General features: G+C 35.5%; 1 protein-coding gene across 3 annotated transcripts in view; it reads left to right on the forward strand.

The window, feature by feature from the left end:
• LOC111053085 overlaps positions 1-12,466 on the forward strand; it is a 14,513-nt gene extending 2,047 nt beyond the window's left edge. For 2 of the 3 annotated variants that reach the window (XM_039419591.1, XM_039419592.1), the window contains exons 4-8: positions 3,716-3,839; positions 5,364-5,584; positions 8,655-8,764; positions 10,447-10,580; positions 12,088-12,463. In XM_039419591.1, coding sequence (XP_039275525.1) covers positions 3,716-3,839; positions 5,364-5,584; positions 8,655-8,764; positions 10,447-10,580; positions 12,088-12,248 — 750 coding nt within the window. In that variant the 3' untranslated portion in view covers positions 12,249-12,463. Of the gene's footprint in view, positions 1-3,715; positions 3,840-5,363; positions 5,585-8,654; positions 8,765-10,446; positions 10,581-12,087 lie in introns of all 3 variants that reach the window. The other variant, XM_039419589.1, reaches the window with a different exon arrangement.
• Positions 12,467-13,363: the final 897 nt, after the last annotated feature.

Raw genomic sequence — 13,363 nt, forward strand, 5'->3', positions numbered from 1 at the left:
CTTCTGTCGCATATTGGTATGGGGAGGCTCCAGTCTCCAAAATTTAGATAAGAGTTTTCAGGATGCAAAAGAGAGCTGTGACAGCAATAAAAGGTCTTGAGCCATCAGAGTGCTGCAGAGAGTATTTTAAAGATCTAGGACTACTAACTGTGCCTGCACTCTACATTTTCGAAGTGATTATGTTTATAAGAGATAAAGAGTTTATAAGAAACTGTGACATACATAATTATGACACAAGAAATAAAAGTAAAATTTGCTGCACTATACCACAAGACAGCTTAGTATGAGAAAAAGCCTTCTTATATGGGTATCAAATTTATGAGTAAACTGTCGTCAGCTTTGAGAGAAAATGAGAATAAGGATATTCTCAAAAAGCTATTAAAAAAATATCTAGCAAACGGGGTGTACTACAGTACAGTGATTTCACCCAAACAGGCTAGGTCACCCCACACAGGCTAGGCCTCGGGGCGTTTCTTGTTTTATTCATTCTTATAAAAGAATCTTATCATTTTGTTACATCATTATTACTGTACATTTCTATGTTTAGATGATAAGAAACAGATTTTCCTGTTATTGTACTAGTTTTTGGATGAATAAAATCTTTTTCATTTCATTCCAGTATTCAAGAATTTATTAATGGAGAATGAGGCTTTTGGGAGGGTTAAATTGTAATGTACAGTGTATAATGTGATGTTCATTTGTATCCTTTATTTTATGGACAAATAGTCCTTCTTGACGATTTCCTATACTCTGTCAAGAGTCACCAGGAAGAAAATTGAATCAAATCGAACGGACAGTGGCAAAAGTTGCATACTATTCGCGGACGACACTACAATACTAATACCACACAAAAATCAGTATGCAACGTACAATCAAATAGATGCAACTCTGGAAGAAGCAACACATATCTGTAATAAACCGAACCTAACAATAAACAAACAGAAGATAATACTCATACATATTAAAACAACAAATGATAGCCCAGCATATCTCACTAGTAATCAAATCACCACAGTTACCCACACACGATTCTCGAGCATCATCGCCGACAGCAGATTATCCTGGTAGCCTCATATCGAACAACTGTCGTCTGCAGTATATGAAGGGGCTAGAATACAAGGGGTCCAAGTGACATATTGTTAGTTTCGAGAAAATTGAGCCTAATGTTTACTTACTTAATTCTTCATTCATGAAATGAATATAAAAATGATATTCACCTATTCCTATAACTATTCAGTATACTTTTACCAAATCAAACGTACAGTTTCATGTCTCAAATTGCTCTATTTTCTCAATTATCAGCTAAATAGTGATAAGAAGTATCACTGGTACCCCTTGTTTACCAAACAAAACTCTATTGTCTAACTACACATAAATCTATCAAATTTACCAGCAATTGAACAATGATTAATGATTTCATTGCAATATTATCTGATTCGCTAATTGGTTCTTGAGGTATCTTTTGCTTGGTGACATGGCTTAATCAAGGTTAAATTTAATTTAATGGATACGAGCAACAGTTGAACTGTAAACAAGGGATCCAAGTCACATGGACCGCTTGTTTAATCAAATAAACAGCTGTTTGAAAATTTTACACCAGATGTCGGCACTGATTAGACTTACGCTTATACCTCTTGTATACAAGATTTTTAGCATTTTCAGCTATCAATTACTGTAGCTAACTCAAAAAAATGAAAAATGTCACTTGGACCCCTTGTATTCTGACCCCCTCATATGTAATTCGAAGAATGAGAAATATCCTGGGAGAAAAACAGCGTATACCTTACTGTGCTATACTTACCTCTCACTTGAGATAAGTAGCATAAGAGTTTAATGCTGCACCAATGGGGGTACAATGCCACTCCAATGCAATGGGATGGGTCAGCTCCACAAGTACATCTTGACAAATCCCTCATAATACAAAGAAGAGCACTGTGATACATAGATAGATATATGTCTTTTATTTTCACTTTACAACATTAAAAGAAGTGATGTGGGCCAAGTTGAGGCAATAAGAGCCCCCCCTCTTCCACTTAACCCACAAATACTGGGTATAAACGCATATATACTGGTTATAAACGTATCATACTGGGAGTAAACGCATATATACTGGTTATAAACGTATCATACTGGGAGTAAACGCATATATACTGGTTATAAACGTATCATACTAGGAGTAAACGCATATATACTGGTTATAAACGTATCATACTGGGAGTAAACGCATATATACTGGTTATAAACGTATCATACTGGAGTAAACGCATATATACTGGTTATAAACGTATCATACTGGGAGTAAACGCATATATACTGGTTTTAAACGTATCATACTGGGAGCAAACGCAATGGAACACTGCAAACAGTTTTTAAAAAAGCACTACTAGTTTTTAAAGAAACTACTCACAGTAATTTCCCTATACATCCTGGAGTCAACAATCTTGGCTAGGAAAGCAAATCTCCATTAAGAGGTGACAGGCAGGAGTACAATATAAGAAAGAATAAGGATATAGCCCCCCCCTAATTACCGCCTCAATAAATACAAATATTCCCCATCATAATCTGGAGCCAACTTCCTCAACCTACTGCTTGAGGCTTTGAAGGCTATTGTTGAGGAAGATACACTTTTTGCCAAAGCACTCAAATGCTACCTGATCGATAGACCCCACTATAACTTACCTCTGCTGAGTATGTGCAGAAACATACCTTCAGCCACTTCGCGGGATTATTAATGAACCACGATTACTGAATTAGACCCCACCGAAGGGAAGATGCTTTGATAATTCCCCGGTCACTGAGCTGCGGCGAAGATAACAAGTAGATAAAATTTAGTACACTTTTAGTCGTAACAGTTGACAGTAGGCTGTGTATACACTAGTTAAGAACAATTTCATCTAACACTCGCCATTCTATGCTTGTCCAGTGTCTGTATGTACACTTATGCTAGGCGCACACCAGTTAGTCAAGACAAGACATGATCAAACACGTTTAGTCACAATACTTCACATTTCTGCTTATGACGCAACTCACACTGATTAGTCATTGCAATTAGACATGTCTTCATAAGCAACTATGTGAAGTATTGTGATTGAACGTGTCTGATCATGTCATGGTGTGCGCCAAGCGTAAAGTTTTTATCAGACAATTTCTAGATTTTTATTAGGAGAGAAAACTCCCTTGGGATGGGGGTGCGTCACACTTCCACACACAAGTCACAAGAGAATATAAGGATTGCGGGCTATCTAAAAAAATTCAGAATATATGGATTGTGGGCTATCTAAAAAAAATCAATTCAGGTGCTTCATCCTGGCGTTTGACTTTACATAGCTGGATTCCCTTTATCAATATCATTGTACATGCCCGGCTTAGTGAAATTATTGTTCACATGAGTTATAATGAGACTAGCCTATTGCTACTTAGCACGACTGAGTGAGTATAAATAGTTCCATTAGAGCTTATGGGAATAATATCTACACTATACCGGTCACATAACCTGATACTGATAGTGGGAATCCAGCATTCGTCATACCTATTATGTGAAGTGTTCGGTATTGTGTTTCCAAAACTCACAAGCTCACACCGTTGGAATCTCAACTTTCAACGCAGTTATGACAATAAACAATCAGATTCTACAGAACAGCTTTCTCTCTGAAGCGTATAACAATCTTTGATATTCAAATTACAATAATATCAATGCATTTGGCTTGTGTTTCAGATTGGCGTTGAAAACAATTTCATAAAAGACAAACAAGTAGCACCGGGATTTAAATTGAAATTGAAGGATACCTTCAATATCCCATTGCCCAATGGACCTGTCCCAACGGGATATAGGAATCAGGGTACAGTAACTATTTTTCTGTAACTTATTTTAATTTTTAAGTTATGATTTTATTACTAACATTCATTTGTTCTTCAGGTAGAGACTGTTGTAATTATTATTATTCTCTTGTCTCTTCTCCTCTTTCAACTTCTTCTCTCTCTCTCTACCTTTGGTAGAGAGTTAGTGGGGAGGATATTTTGAATATTCTTTCCGAAGAATGGACAATTTATGTATATGCATAACAATATTATCTATAGTTATCACAAATTGCTTTTTTCATATCATATACACCTCAATAATTATTTTCTTAATTTATATTTTGTAAATTCATCTATAATTTTGCTGTATTGTAAGCTATTGTATATAAGTGTATAAGCCAGTATATATTGTAATCTACATGAATAAAGTATTCAATCAATCAATCGATCAACATGTGGGTATAAGTTATTTAATACATTTATCATTATTGATTTCTCATTTATTGCCGAGACTACTTGTTATGTTCAGTCTTAATATAAAATTTCATAATTTTAACAGAATCCGTCTCCACCAATTCATGCAAATTTTCACTTGCTATTTTTCGAGTCATTATTCACATGGAGTGTTCTCATTCCAAAGTAATCAATTTGCATAATTCTCAGTGATGGAAATTGATGCAATAATAATTATGTCGAGAACTATTGAATTTTTACACGTATAGAATTAGGTGAGACAGGACATTTCTCACATATTGATTGGAATATCATATAGTATTTTCCTTTTTAATTTGTTTATCTTTCAATTAATATCGTATAATTAACATGAAACTAAATTCCCATCGATTACATAGTGTTTGTAAGAATGATACCATTCAGCTACCTAAATTAAATGCATGATTAATCAATTTAATTGCACAAAGTTTCATTGCATTATTTTTTAGTTTTGTATTAAGTTACACTATTCTCAAGTTTTATTCCAAATTAACAGTTCCCATACTCCTCATTACTAGAACTTGTTTGCTATGAATTAATTAAAGAAAACACAAATTGAAATAATTGTTAACCACTTTTATAAAATAAACTTAATAATAAAAGTGGTTGATAGTTCCAATCTGTGTTTTCATTATGGAAAAGTACCACAACATCACCCACAACACAACTGTAATAATAAAATTAATAAAGGTGTAAAACTTAAACTAATATTTCAAAATTGTTGTAATAAATATTAGCTGTTTTTAGAATTTCAAGTAGTTTTCATTCAAAATTTGTTTTACTTTTCCATGATAGTAATACAGTACCTATTAAGATGGATTCAAAATTTATTTTACTTTGGCTTGATACTAATACAGTATTAAGCTGGATTCACACTCAAGTGAAAGTGACCGGTACATTGAGAATATTTTCTCATTAGTTCTAATGGGAATATTCATACTCGCATAACCGTGCTCAGTGTGAATATTCCAATCAGAACCCATTGAAATAATATTTCACTGTGACTGTTCACTGATATTGATATAAATGAATCCAGCTGTTTTAATCGTATTTTGCTAATGATCTGTCGACAGCTAGCCAAACAGTGAGTGAAAAAGATTGGGACTCCATCTACCATGAGGGAGTCATTAGGTATCCAAGCTCAAGATGCGCCAGTTCTTGTGAAGGCAGCATTAAAGTGGTGCGAGAGATGGGATTGCAAACTGAACGCATAGTGGATAGAAGCCCTTCACCTGAACCAGTCGACAAAACGCAATTAGTTTTCACCAAAAATGCTGCCGGTGATTTAGTGAAGGTAAATTGTAGTCTCGATTAATCGACTTCTTTTATCAGACGCCTCCACTTCCAATGAATTTTTTTTCTTGTAATTTAACTGCAATCTAAACACTTTTGTTAATGAACATTTCAATTCTAGCTTAAATTAATAGGTTAAAGTTTGACACTAAAGGGGTATATCACTCCTTCACAGTCTAACTGAGCAATGCCCATACACTGTTACTTTCAGTATCACTCACTAACACTATACCACTCTTTACACGAGATCTGTAGGCTTCTTCCTTTTCAGTCTCCTGACTGTAGCAGAGTTGTCAATGAGGTGTAGAGCTTGGATGTTCTGATGATTATGTAGAGTCTCTTCATGGTTTCTGGCAGCCTTTGTGATCATCACATCGACTGCTTCCAACTGCAGGTCCCTGTGGAGGTCCGAGTTTCTGACAAAGTATGGAGCATTAACAGCATTCCTCAATACCTTGTTCTGGAATTTCTGGATGGTGTTTATGTTACTTTTCCTTGCACAGCCCCACAGCTGGATGCCACACAACCACACAGGCCGAAGAATCTGACTATACAATAATAATTTATTGTAGGTTGAAAGGCTCGAATTTCTCCCCAATTACTAGTACATTTTTGAGTATGTAAAATCCAATTCTTCTTTCTTTTTCTTCACGTGTGACTTCCATCGTAGCTTTGCATCTAGTGTCATTCGAAGATACTTGGCTTCATTAGCAAACGGAACTTCTGAGTTTTTCATTCTTGTTGGGATGTACACATAATGCCTATTTGTGAAGACAACATGTGTGGCTTGCTTTCATTTAACTTTGTTCATTTTTTTCTTGTTCTTGTTTTTTTGTTCTTGATTCAACTCTCATTCAGCCAGGTTCTAGTCCATTTCTCTATTTTCTTGATGGCTTCTTGTGCTTTACCTGTAGCTTCCTCATTATAGTAGTTTCTCCAACTGCTAAGACTGTTAAGACATATTAGTTTCTCCAACTGCTAAGACAGCTGTGTCATCTGCAAAGGTTGCAATAGTGTCATTTTCTGGCAGAGGAAGATCGCTGGTGTAGAGCAGGTACAGAGTAGGGCTCAAGACACTTCCCTGAGGTACGGTACTCTAGCTTTGATTGGTGGTGTTAGTCCTGAGTAGCTATCCCCTTGAATCCTCCAATGAATGATCGATTTTCATCAGCCAGTTTCGTGTACTTATACGAGGATCGTTTCAAAATCAAGTTACGCCATTTTTAAAATCCTGTACATGGCAGGAAAAGGCTGAAATTTTCAAGCTGAAACTTTCCATGGCAGGAAAGGCTGAAATTTTCCATTTTCGTGTACTTATACGAGGATCGTTCCAGAATTGAGTTACACCATTTTTTATAATCCTGTACATGGCAGGAAAAGGCTGAAAATTTCAGGAGACTTTTTTCCAGGTTTAGTGACAGTGCTGCAAAATTTTCAAGCGATTGCCATGATTTATTTGTCAGTTACGAGCTATCTAATATGGAGCTACTACTCACATCTACCGCCAAATGAAAAATAGATAGATAGACAGATAAATGTATTTTATTTGTACTTTATAACATTATAAGTGATGTGGGCGAAGGTGAGGCAATAAGAGGCCCCTCTTCCACTTAACCAACATGAAAAATACGTAGTGTTATCCGTTTTTTAACGGGAAAGAATAAAAGTGCGACTGAAATTCACCGCAAGTTGTGTAGTGTGTATGACTAATCTTAACATTTGAAGAGAATCGCTAGTGGATTATGTCAAGCGTACGGCTGGGCGTACATCCCTTAGTCAAGACAAGACTAGTCACGTTTAGTCACAATACTCCACATAGTTGCTTATGAAGACATGTCTAATTGCAATGACTAAGGCTAGGCGCACATCAGTTAAGACAAGACTAGACACATTTAGTCACGATACTCCACATAGTTGCTTATGAAGACATGTTTAATTGCAATGACTAATCAGTGTGAGATGCGTCACAAGCAGCAATGTGAAGTATTGTGACTGAACGTGTCTGATCATGTCATGTCTTGTCTTGACTAACTGGTGTAAGCCTAGCCTGAGGCTACAGTCGGTGTCTTCGGACATCTTCGATAATGTTTGGGGCACGTGAAGTGTATGGACGGCCGCTTCGTTGATCGTTGAATAATGTTATTCTTCCTTCAACAGAGGTTTGGAACAAACGAGAAGCAATGGGCCTTGACATAGTGTCGTCACCATACACACTGCACAACTCGTGGTGAATTTCACTGGCACTTAATTATTTTCCGTTAAAAAAGGGGTTACAGTATGAATGTTTCATCTGGCGGTAGAAGTGAGTGGTAGCTCCATATTGGATTGATTGTAAATGACGAATGGCAGTCGCATGACAATTTTACGATTTGCTCCCTAAAAATTTCAGTCTTTTCCTGCCATGTACAGGACTGTATAATTCATGAGACTATATATTGGTGTATGTATATAATTTATGTATGTATGTAATGTATTTGTTAAATAATAATAATTTCTCTGGATGTTGGACGACACATCCAGAGGAGTTTATTCATAAATTTAGGAACATTACATATTATTTTCTCATACATTTCCAATAATATAACATTGTTCAAAGTTTTCAAAATGATACCTCACTATATAGAATATAATATGTGTCGAGGTAATTATTTTTATTTATTTATTTATTATTACAATTATTACGAATCATATGAATATGATCAGGAAAGAAATAATAATTATTATTATTAGTGTATGTCTTTCAATGGTGGTGAGACCCAAGGGTAGTTCCACCTCTATATATAATATAATATAAAATAATTGATCATTATTAATAAGAATCAACTATCATCTATATATATATAAAAGCGAAATGGCACTCACTCACTGACTGACTGACTGACTGACTCACTCACTCACTCACTCACTCGCATAACTAAAAATCTACCGGACCAAAAATGTTCAAATTTGGTAGGTATGAAAATTTTCGTATAGAGTCCTCGAGTTTTAATGAAAAGCTATACACAAGACATTTTAAAACTCATCTATGATTCATTCTAATTCATAAAATTAATTCTGTTAACTTATTTCAGGATCACGTGAAGTGCAATGCTATGGTACAGATCGGCTCAAAGAAAAAAGTGGATGATGCCGGTGATCCAACTCTCCCCCCACCCACCTATCAGAAAGGACGTTTGCCAAAGTAAGAACATTTCCATCCTAACTGTTATTCAGTACAATTTTTTTTCTGTAAAATGTAAAGTAGTCCTTTAGTGAGGTCCACGTTATAATGGATTTGATTAACGTTGGTGTTGCTACCCTTGTCTATCAATCGGCAAAGCAGATAGCGCTATCCTTTTCCACCTCCGTGTGGCGAATAATATGATTGCCACCGCCACCTGTGATGTTTTCAACCGGCATAGTTTGTTTATCACTTGTAACATTTTCATTTCAATATTTTATCCAGAGTTCAATTTTGTCATTCCAACATTAAAAATATTTCATCATTCATCTAGTTCCATTTAATCAATTTCAACATAGGAAATCAACAAATTAAATTCCTATATCCGCAACGTTGCCAGATCGTTTTTCAAGAATGTTAAAATATAATTCAATCTCAAAGTTATGAAAATGTATTAGGCTATTATATTATTAAAAAATATATTTTTCGACGAATAAAATATAATAGATCATTTTTAAGAACACATGAAAATAAATTGGTAATTGCATTTGTTCAAATGCTAATTAATGAATATTAATTAAATATTTAATAATCAATGAATATTAATTATTAAATATTTAATTAGGATTTTCGTTTGATAATATTAATTTTTAACAAGTATGAACAGTTTATATCACACCCGATATGTACCAGTATCAGCTATCGGAATAGAAGGCAGTGACAAAGCAGAGAATCAGCAGACAATCGCCAATTCTTCTATCTTCCTCCACTGCATGATATTTGCTTAATATTTCGCTAGAATTTCTAACCTTCTTTATTCACGGTAAAGTGCTGAAGGGAGGGGTATCCTTGATACCCTTTCTGAGAATGGACATCTAAGGCTCAACTCACACTTACGCGACTCAGGTCGAGAAGAGACTCGACTCCAGTCGAGAGATGTGTTTCCAAATGGCGACAGTCAGACCAGTCGACTCTAGTCTCCGCGACTGTCACCATTTGAAAACACATGCTCTCGACTAGAGTCGAGTCTCTTCTCGACCTGAGTCGCGTAAGTGTGAGTTGAGCCTTAAGGTCCAAACTTCACCGTTTCATGTGAAAACATTACAGTAATACCTTAATTTTCGCATATTTCATTGCTCAATATTTATTGTAAAACTCTTCAGTCTGTATACGATTCATCATGATATTTCACTCTCTTACTGGTCATTATTTTCAACGCTAGAACGTAAGTTGAATTTTGTTTTGTTAAACACATGAATAAAGGAATCTGAATCTGCCATTATAACGTGAACTTCACTATACTTACAACCGCAAATTAATTTAGCACCGCATCTATGAATGCTACTGAGATCAAAACTTAGCTTAGCTAAGCAAATCTGTTGGCTTGTTGGAACGATCGGCAGTTGCCAGCTTGGAAAACTAGTTTTTCCTTATGAAAATTATTATTTTTGAAGCGACAGTATTACAAAGAATATGGCAATGCTAAGCTAATAGCTGAAGTTTGTACTTGTTTGAACTTCCAACAAAACTTTTTTGAAGAAGACCTTTCAATGTTTATCCTTCAACGCTGGAAGTATGTCAAGTTTTAGGCTCGTTTTAGGATCCCAAGTTTAGTTAGGAGTATAAAAATTGTACAATATCTGTATGCATTATCTCAAATTCTTATTTGTTACTTTGATAATATTGAATTCTAATAATTCTAGATACCTGATAGACTTGAAGAAGAAGCAGGAGAAAATAAAAGAGGAAGAAGAAGCGAAAGATCCTGATTGTCCTCCCGATCATTCTTTGCTGCCTGATGAGAAGCGGTTAATTACCTTGGAAGGCCTCAAGAAACGTGAGTTGAACTCTTTTTATGTAATTTGTCATATAGTCTGCGCTTTCAACTATCTCCTCTTGAGGTGCAATTCCTTAGAGGCGTGTCGAGACGCGCAGCTATAAGCAGGCAGCTCGAGACGCGCAGCTATAAGCAGGCAGCTCAAGACGCGCCGTTACAGCCGTCACGGCTAGAGCACATGACCTATAAATTACTTTTGAACAATTAAATTACGACATAGTAGTCAGAATTTTAATTTTATTGTTCAAAGTGATTATTAACAAGCAGTTCGTAGTGGAAACAAACATTGAAGAAACCTATAAATTCATAAGATTCGATGACTCATTGAATTTATGTTGTATGAACGTTATGGCGACAGATGAATTAGAAGTGTTGGCTATTTTATTGCTTTTACGATTCACATCTAATGAATAAATTATCGAATCTAATGAATTTATAGGTCATGTGCTCTAACCACGCGTCTCGAGCTGCCTCTAAAGGTGCGTACAGATATACGCGCCGCGAACATGAGCAATTCACTTCTAATTAACTGACTATATCTGTATTTTTACAGAAACGGTAAGATACAGTTATAAAAAGCTTGGCATCAGCTGATTAAAAGTGAATTACTCATGTTCGCGGCGCGTAAATATGTACGCACCTTGAGGGTGGCCCCAACGACAGGACAAGTGTGTACATACATGCTCGTCATGCATGTTGTTTTATCAATGAGAGGCTTCAAACAAAAACAGTTGTTCAACTGCAGATTCTAACATAAAATAAACAACCAATTACAATAAATAAACCACTGGAAAATTGAAAATTATGATATAAAAAATAATTTGACCTCTAATAGAGCAGCAAAGAAAAATAAACATAAAAAATATCAAAGATACAAAAGCCGAACCTCAAATATTTTGTTTGAAGCCTTTTGTTATGATGACACAACGATGTATGACGACATGTTTGTACACACATGTTCAACACACTTGTCCTGTCGTAAGTGGCCACCCTTATGTTTCCAGTGTTGTATCTGCAAATTTGTCGACTATTTTAGTTCATTGTCGAATTAAGGCTATACTCACACTAGCGCGACTTAATGCCGGTTGCACAAAAGCCAGTTAAATTTTTATCGTGATTAAATCCACGAGAACCAATCAGAGAAACCTACTTTTCAAAAAAGTCTTCTCTGATTGGTTCTCAAGAAATAAATCACAGTTAAAATTTAACAGGTTTTGTGCAACCAGGCAACTCCCAGCATCTCTCAGCGACGCAGCATTCTTTTCAAATAGAGTTACAAGTACTAGACAATTCCGCAAGTGCGGGACTCAGTGAGCTTATTTATATTGTTTGTGAATACTTGTTCCTTTTTATATACAATTAAAACAAAGGATAATATTTATAAATATGCACCTATTAGAATGGTTCCCTCGTATGCACAACCTAGTGGCCAAGGCTTGCTCATGATAGAAAATATTCATTGTTAGTCATTAAGCATTTGATTATTTTCATGTTCTATGTTTTCCAGATTATAATTCCCTGCTAAAAGAGCTGAATAGTTTGCCTGTTCGATCAGATACGCTTCGAACGAAAAAGCGCCGGATTGAGCTGGAAAAAGAGTTGGAAAAAGTGGACGCTGGAATGAAACTTTTCTCACAGGATAAACTGTTTGTCAAAAAGCAGAGCTGATGTTCGCCGAGTCTCTAATCTATTATTGTGTTCCTAGTCGTAAGCAATGTAAAATTATATTTGAACGTTTTATCGTCGCTCAAATCTGTGAATTGATTAGCATTTTTCAATAATGTTGACAAATTTGCAGCTGTTTTGTAAATAAATAGTGTATAAATAATTGTATTTTACAATATTGACGTGAATAAATGTACTGTGATTTATTTGAAATTCAAGAATATTTTTGTTATTTTTATTAAGTATAGCTCCGCGATCACATCCAATAACCCAACAGAGTAAAGGTCTCTTCACTCGTAGCGTAGCCTAGCTAAAAATGTCTTCAGAAGATGTAGCTTCTAATCTCCCAATGGTAAATCCACACTAGGCTGATGTGAAACGAACAGATTGATTAACTAACATTAGGATATACGTCGGCTACGTCTTAGGGCCGGTTTCCGAGCTTGGGATTTAGCTAAGTCCTAGACTTTAAACAGCTGGAGTCAGAAAATTGGTTTTCCAAAACGGGGCGTAGTCGCAGTCATTGTCACAGTCACGTTTGAATTGAATTTCAAAAAACTAGAAAATTGAACAAAAAATAAAATAAAGAGAAAACAGTGTAAAGTTTCAGCTATTCTGAATTATTTAGGAATGTCTAATTTCGTCAAGGAAAACGTTTCCAATTATAGAAAATTTCTATAAATTCTATTAATTCTCATTTAATGAGAAAATAAAAACTACGACTACTGTTATAAAAGCTGCGACTACGCCCCGTTTTGGAAAGCTAATTTTCTGACTCCAGCTGTTTAAAGTCTAGGACTTAGCTAAATCCCGAGCTCGGAAGCCGGCCCTTAGTATTCCTAGCTACGCTACGCTAGGTGTGAAAGGACCTTAAGATTGTTCCTCACTCTCTCTCTTTCTCTCATGGATAGACAATCATCCCACACGCGTAAAATGCATTCTAACGTCCTTTATGAAACGAAAAGAATACAGAGTAACAGGGAAATGGAAGCAATATAAATAATCCGCATTAATGCTCATTTCATTTCCGAGAGCCCTTCATAGTTACAATGAAGTCTATACAGAGAGACGAAAAAAAAATTAATTAGTAATCAAGTTTCATTCACTTCAGAGAAACC

This window comes from Nilaparvata lugens, chromosome 1 (genome assembly GCF_014356525.2).
Source record: "Nilaparvata lugens isolate BPH chromosome 1, ASM1435652v1, whole genome shotgun sequence".
NCBI classification, from domain to species: domain Eukaryota; kingdom Metazoa; phylum Arthropoda; class Insecta; order Hemiptera; family Delphacidae; genus Nilaparvata; species Nilaparvata lugens.